General features: G+C 41.6%; 1 protein-coding gene across 2 annotated transcripts in view; it reads right to left on the bottom strand.

Annotated features, from left to right (window-relative positions):
* clpb (ClpB family mitochondrial disaggregase) overlaps positions 1 to 4,908 on the bottom strand; it is a 79,742-nt gene extending 74,834 nt beyond the window's left edge. Inside the window, exons 1-2 of one of the 2 annotated variants that reach the window (XM_045724801.1) lie at positions 4,046 to 4,908; positions 3,894 to 3,945 (exon numbers count right to left, since the gene is read on the bottom strand). In XM_045724801.1, coding sequence (XP_045580757.1) covers positions 3,894 to 3,945; positions 4,046 to 4,493 — 500 coding nt within the window. In that variant the 5' untranslated portion in view covers positions 4,494 to 4,908. The remainder of the gene's footprint in view (positions 1 to 3,893; positions 3,946 to 4,045) is intronic. The other variant, XM_045724802.1, reaches the window with a different exon arrangement.
* Positions 4,909 to 6,962: the final 2,054 nt, after the last annotated feature.

The following is a 6,962-nucleotide window of genomic DNA, read 5'->3' on the forward strand; positions in this document are numbered from 1 at the left end:
GCCTGTTACGCGAATGCAGTAAGAAGCCAAGGTAAGTTGCTAGCTAGCATTAAACTTATCTTATAAAAAACAAGCCTAGGTAGGAGCGAGGAGAGGGATGGAAGCTATACTGTTACACTGGCAATACTAAAGTACCTATAAGAACATCCAATAGTCAAAGGTATATGAAGTACAAATCGTATAGAGAGAATTAGTACTATAATTCCTAGAATAACTACAACCTAAAACTTCTTACCTGGGAATATTGAAGACTCATGTTAAAAGGAACCACCAGCTTTCATATGTTCTCATGTTCTGAGCAAGGAACTAAAACGTTTTTTTTTTTTTACATGGCACATATTGCACTTTTACTTTCTTCTCCAACACTTTGTTTTTGCATTATTTAAACCAAATTGAACATGTTTCATTATTTATTTGAGGCTAAATTGATTTTATTGATGTATTATATTAAGTTAAAATAAGTGTTCATTCAGTATTGTTGTAATTGTCATTATTACAAATAAATAAAAAATATAACATCGGCCGATTAATCGGTACAGCCCCCTTTTTTTGGGGCCCTCCAATAAATCGGTAGTGAAAAATCTTAAATCGGTCGACCTCTACTTCAAACAGACACACCACTACGGGTTTCTTCACAGTACCCAAACCAAAAACAGATTTAATACATCGCTCAGTTATGTATAGAGCCATATCATCGTGGAATGCTTTGCAAACAGATGTTACTCAGGCAAAAAGCAAGTTTAGCTTTTAAAAAAAAATATATATACATATTGTATCACAGCGCCTCTCCTCTTCTAAAGATCTAATTGAACTGGATATATGAATATGTAAATATGAATAATGTGTAAAAAGTAATTTTGTTGTCTCTTGGTATCTTTCCAAAATATATTTATATATTTTGGAAAGATACCAATACCAATTACTATATATATAGTAATAGTCAAAAGGTTGGACACACCTACTCACTGTTCACCGGACGTGCTACCTGTCCCAGACCTGCTGTTTTCAACTCTCTAGAGACAGCAGGAGCGGTAGAGATAATCTGAATGATCGGCTATGAAAAGCCAACTGACATTTATTCCTGAGGTGCTGACCTGTTGCACCCTTGACAACCACTGTGATTATTATTATTTGACCCTGCTGGTCATCTATGAACATTTGGCCATGTTCTGTTATAATATCCACCCGGCAAAGCCAGAAGAGGACTGGCCACCCCTCATAGCCTGGTTCCTCTCTAGGTTTCTTCCTAGGTTTTGGCCTTTCTAGGGAGTTTTTCCTAGCCACTGTGCTTCTACACCTGCATTGCTTGCTGTTTGGGGTTTTAGGCTGGGTTTCTGTACAGCACTTTGAGATATCAGCTGATATAATAAGGGCTATATAAATAGATTTGATTTGATTGATGGGTTTTTCTTTATTTTTACTATTTTCTACATTGTAGTTTCTACAACTATGAAATAACACATATGAAATCATGTAGTAACCAAAAATGTGTTCAACAAATCAACATATATTTTATATTTGAGATTCTTCAAAAAGTAGCCACCATTTGCCTTGATGACAGCTTTGCACACTCTTGGCATTCTCTCAACCAGCTTCAGCTGGAATGGTTTTTAGTTTTTTTAACAGTCTTGAAGGAGTTCCCACATATGCTGAGCAGTTGTTGGCTGTTTTCCCTTCACTCTACGGTCCAACTCATCCCAAACCATCTCAATTGGGTTGAGGTCAGGTGATTGACGAGGCCAGGTCATCTGATGCAGCACTCCATCACTCTCCTTCTTGGCCAAATAGCCCTTACACAACCTGGAGGTGTGTTTTGGGTTATTGTCCTGTTGAAAAACTAATTATAGTCCCACTAAGCGCAAACCAGATGGGATGGCGTATCACTGCAGAATGCTGTGGTAGCCATGCTGGTTAAGTGTGCATTGAATTCTAAATAAATCACTGACAATGTCACCAGCAAAGCACCTCCATGCCATTACACCTCCTCCTCCATGCTTCACGGTGGGAACCATAAATGCAGAGATCCTCCATTCACCTACTCTGCGTTTCACGAAGACATGGCGGTTGGAACCAAAAATCTCAAATTTGGATTCATCAGACCAAAGGACAAACTTCCACCGGTCTAATGTCCATTGCTCGTGTTTCTTGGCCCAAGCAAGTCTCTTCTTCTTATTGGTGTCCTTTAGTAGTGGTTTCTTTGCAGCAATTCAACCATGAAGGCCTGATTCACACAGTCTCCTCTGAACAGCTGATGCTTAGATGTGTCTGTTACTTGAACTCTGTGAAGCATTTATTTGGGCTTCAATTTGAGGTGCAGTTAACTCTAATGAACTTATCCTCTGCAGCAGAGGTAACTCTGGGTCTTCCTTTCCTGTGGCGGTCCTCATGACAGCCAATTTCATCATAGCACTTGATGGTTTTTGCGAACGCACTTGAAGAAACTAACATTTCTTGACATTTTTCTATATTGACTGACTTTCATGTCTTAAAAGTAATGATGGACTATCGTTTCTCTTTGCTTATTTGAGTTGTTATTGGTCTTTAACCAAATAGGGCTATCTTCTTTTTACCACCCCTACCTTCTCTCAACACAACTGATTGGCTCAAAGGCATTAAGGAAAGAAATTCCACAAATTAATTTTTAAACAAGGCACGCCTGTTAATTGAAATGTATTCCAGGTGACTATCTCATGAAGATGGTTGAGAGAATGCCATGAGTGTGCAAAGCTGTCATCAAGGCAAAGGGTGGCTTCTTTGAAAAATCTCAACTATAAAATATATTTTGATTTGTTTAACACTTTTTTGGTTACTGCATGATTCCATATGTGTTATTTCATAGTTTTGATATCGTCGCTATTATTCTACAATGTAGAAAATAGTAAAAACAAATAAAGAAAAACCCTTGAATGAGTAGTGGTGCCAGGTTGCAGTTGTAAATGAGAACTTGTTCTCAACTAGCCTACCTGTTTAAATTAAGGTGAAATAAAAAAATGTCCAAACCTTTGACTGGTACTCTATATTATTATTTGATGTCCTTGTCTATAACTGTTCTGTACTTTGTCATGTAGTAGTACATTTTATGTGGACCCCAGGAAGATTAGCTGGTACATGGGCAGTAGCTACTGGGGAACCAAATCAACTGAACCAAACAGACATGGACCTCCATCTCCCTCTAGTGGAGAGAACTGGGAATACAATGATGTGCTGTGGTATACGTGGACACTTCCAGAAATACTGTCTGTGATGAGACTCCATATGATTTGGACCTCACAGACTTGTGGAGTAATCTTCATTTCCTACAGTAGTATAGTAGTGTAGAGAAGTAAGTAAACATTTAAAATGTGTGATTGTATCTATTCCTGGAGACGAGCAGTAATTACACTAATCATAAATCCCCATCTTGTGATGATCCTAACTTGTAATGTTTGGTGCCTGCTCAACATGCCTGTTATTCTACTGGGTACTTAGTGTAGCCAATCAGAGAGAATGCAACAGCAAGACAAATCAGAGTCTTTGGACGTCTCTGTCACATAGAAGCCTTTTGTCTAAATGTAAAAGCTTTTCCCCTGTACACAGACAGTATTCCCCTGTACAGACAGACAGTATTCCCCGGTACAGACAGACAGTATTCCCCGGTACAGACAGACAGTATTCCCCGGTACAGACAGACAGTATTCCCCGGTACAGACAGACAGTATTCCCCTGTACAGACAGACAGTATTCCCCTGTACAGACAGACAGTATTCCCCTGTACAGACAGACAGTATTCCCCTGTACAGACAGACAGTATTCCCCTGTACAGACAGACAGTATTCCCCTGTACAGACAGTCAGTATGTGTATTGTGTGGAACTCAGGAGAGTCTCTGTGTGTGTGTGTGTGTGTATAATGTACCTTGCCACATCTTGCGAGCTGTTGGTCCTTGCAGCCTCCAGAAGTGCATCACCTGGAAAGAAGACTCACGGTCTTTTAGTATCTTTAGCAGACAGAGTACACACACACACACACACACACACACACACACACACACACACACACACACACACCTTTCGTATCAGAGTCCTTCTTGAGGCAGAAGGCCATGGCTGCAGCGGACAGTATCCCAGCAGAGGCCAGTGCGTACGGGCGGCTGCTCCCGCTCCCGCTCTCTTCCCCGGTCCTTCCCCCGCTCTGTTCCCAGTACTGGTTGTTGTTGCGTCCCTTGGAAGCCAGAGAGGCCCAGGAGTTCCTGCGATCCTGGAGGTTAGAGAGCCACCTGGGGGCCAGATGGTGATACTGTATGGCCGGACTCACACGCTGGCCTTTCGCCTCCTCGCTCAGAATTCCTCTACGGGAGACACGGGAGGTAGAAACGATGGGGTTCCGGTTGGCGTCCGCTTTCTCGAGGATGATGTGGTTCCTCGCGGCGTCCTTTGCGCTTGTCTGGAGCACACGGCACGGGGAAAGGCTGCGCGACCTTCGCATGAAGATCCGCGGCGGAACCGAAGACAACATTGCTGGAAAACACGCGAACCGTGCAACGTTAAGCCTGATGACAGTACTTACTAGCAACGACACCACCTTTAACTGAAGTCTACTGCCGTTATTCCACCTACAGCCCGTTATTTATCTGGTGATGGTTGACAGCAGCGACAAAACAAAAACAACCGCAGCATGGGATGTCACTGGAACATGAACTGCATCATGGGAATAATAGTTTTTTTTCCTGCAGAAACCAACTGGCTCCACTTCCTGGTATCACAGAGGCTACTCCAGCAGCTCTTATGAAGGTTAACTCTGGATTTATTCATAGTCTTAAAATGTTCCACACACAAGTTCATCTAAAACAATCCCCACATGAAACAAATGTAAGTTTATTCTGCTTTTTAACAAACAAAACAACGTTCTCCTTCGCTATGATTCGCCACCAGATGGCGTTGAGATTCTGTGGCACTGCGGAAGCTGGATAACGCAACAAACACGTGTTGTGTCGCAGCAGTCAGCAGTCACTAGGCCTAATACAAGCACGAATAGCCTATAGGGGCTGGTGCTAGCCAAAATAGAGGGAACTGCTGGGGAAATCTTCATGGGATGCAGTATTTAAAAAAAAAATGTATTTCGTTTCTTTAGGGAGACGAGAATATTGAGTAGAATTTGAACCTTCCTTCTCACTGGTCCACACTCCAGTCCAGTTGGTGGCGGTGATGCACCTTAAAGTTGGTTGTCAACCACCATATAAAATCCCCAGCAGAAGAAGAAGAACGCTGGCCACCAGTTTGTTAGACACAATGTGGAAGCTTCGGAAATCTACCTTGTACATTCAATAGGAAAACAACATATTTGTTGGAGACGTCTATAACCCAGGGTCAAGCATTTGATCACATACAACATTCAAATGTAACTTTACAGGTCACCCTTTAATGTTGGCTACATATCACAAGACTCTTCACAGTTGATCACCCTGTAAAATATATTTTCTTTTCCTTTTGTATTTCTCAGAATAGCTCCTGTTTCCCCCAGTCCATTCACTACGGCAGCACACAGACATGCTGTGCTGTTCTATACAGTTATTTGACCATATGACCTCACCTGAGAGTCTAAAAAAACAGTCTTGCTGTGAAATCCAAAATTCCTAAGAAATTGCTGTTTGCAGTAATCCCAAACAATGTTAATATAGGGGCGGCCCTAAAGCCTAATCCTTAGAGGAGAAATCACATGCAGAGAGCATTGTTCATTTGCTGGTCTCTTTAGAAACGTTTGAAAAAGGCAATGGGGCTGTTTTGGCCAATGTTTGAAAAATTAAGAATCATTAAGAATTAATTAAGAATCATTTAAACATAAGAATCATTTAAACATGCATTGCTCTGTGTGCTTGCCTCACTATAAATACCTGAGAGAGTCACTACCAGGTGTGGATGAGAGAATATGGCAATTCCAAGAGAGGGAAATAGTTTTCCTTTTCAGAGTTTAAAAAGTTTAGACATTTTTCTCTACATGGGGAGAGAAAGCACCCGTGGCATTCATCCAACACACACACACATCTCATTCTGCCAAACACAGAACCATAGCTCAAAGCCAAGAGGAAATGTGTCACTATTGCCTTACTGCCTTTCCACTTCTTAAATGAACTCTGTTCTGTTCCCAGACTAATAAATATGAAGTCATTAAAACTGTAGCCTACCCAGTCCTGATATATAAGACACCAGATGAAGGGACTTCCTCAGACATACAATATCAGAGACAGGTGGCATATCATCCCATTGCAGATTTCTCTTTCTTTGTGAGGAATTGACATTAAGTCTTAAAGGCCCATTCCGGCAAGTCAGGACTATTTTTGGGTTGCCCGAAGACTATCATCATTTATGGAATTTTTTGCAGTCGGGCAAGTTGAGCCTACACTGAGAATTTTGTATTCCTGTGCTGATCTTTCTGATTCCCCCTTATGTGTACATTCTTAGAAACAAGGATTCCAAAAGAGTTCTTCGGCTGTCCCCATAGGATAACCCTTTTTGGTTTCACGTAGAACCCTTTTTGGTTCCAGGTAGAACTATTTTGGATTCCACGTAGAACCCTCTGTTGAAAGGATTCCATGTAGAACCCTCTGTTGAAAGGATTCCATGTAGAACCCTCTGTTGAAAGGATTCCATGTAGAACCCTCTGTTGAAAGGATTCCACGTAGAACCCTCTGTTGAAAGGATTCCATGTAGAACCCTCTGTTGAAAGGATTCCACGTAGAACCCTCTGTTGAAAGGATTCCATGTAGAACCCTCTGTTGAAAGGATTCCACGTAGAACCCTCTGTTGAAAGGATTCCATGTAGAACCCTCTGTTGAAAGGATTCCACGTAGAACCCTCTGTTGAAAGGATTCCACGTAGAACCCTCTGTTGAAAGGATTCCACGTAGAACCCTCTGTTGAAAGGATTCCATGTAGAACCCTCTGTTGAAAGGATTCCACGTAGAACCCTCTGTTGAAAGGATTCCACG

This window comes from Salmo salar, chromosome ssa09, assembly GCF_905237065.1.
Source record: "Salmo salar chromosome ssa09, Ssal_v3.1, whole genome shotgun sequence".
In the NCBI taxonomy this organism is placed as follows: domain Eukaryota; kingdom Metazoa; phylum Chordata; class Actinopteri; order Salmoniformes; family Salmonidae; genus Salmo; species Salmo salar.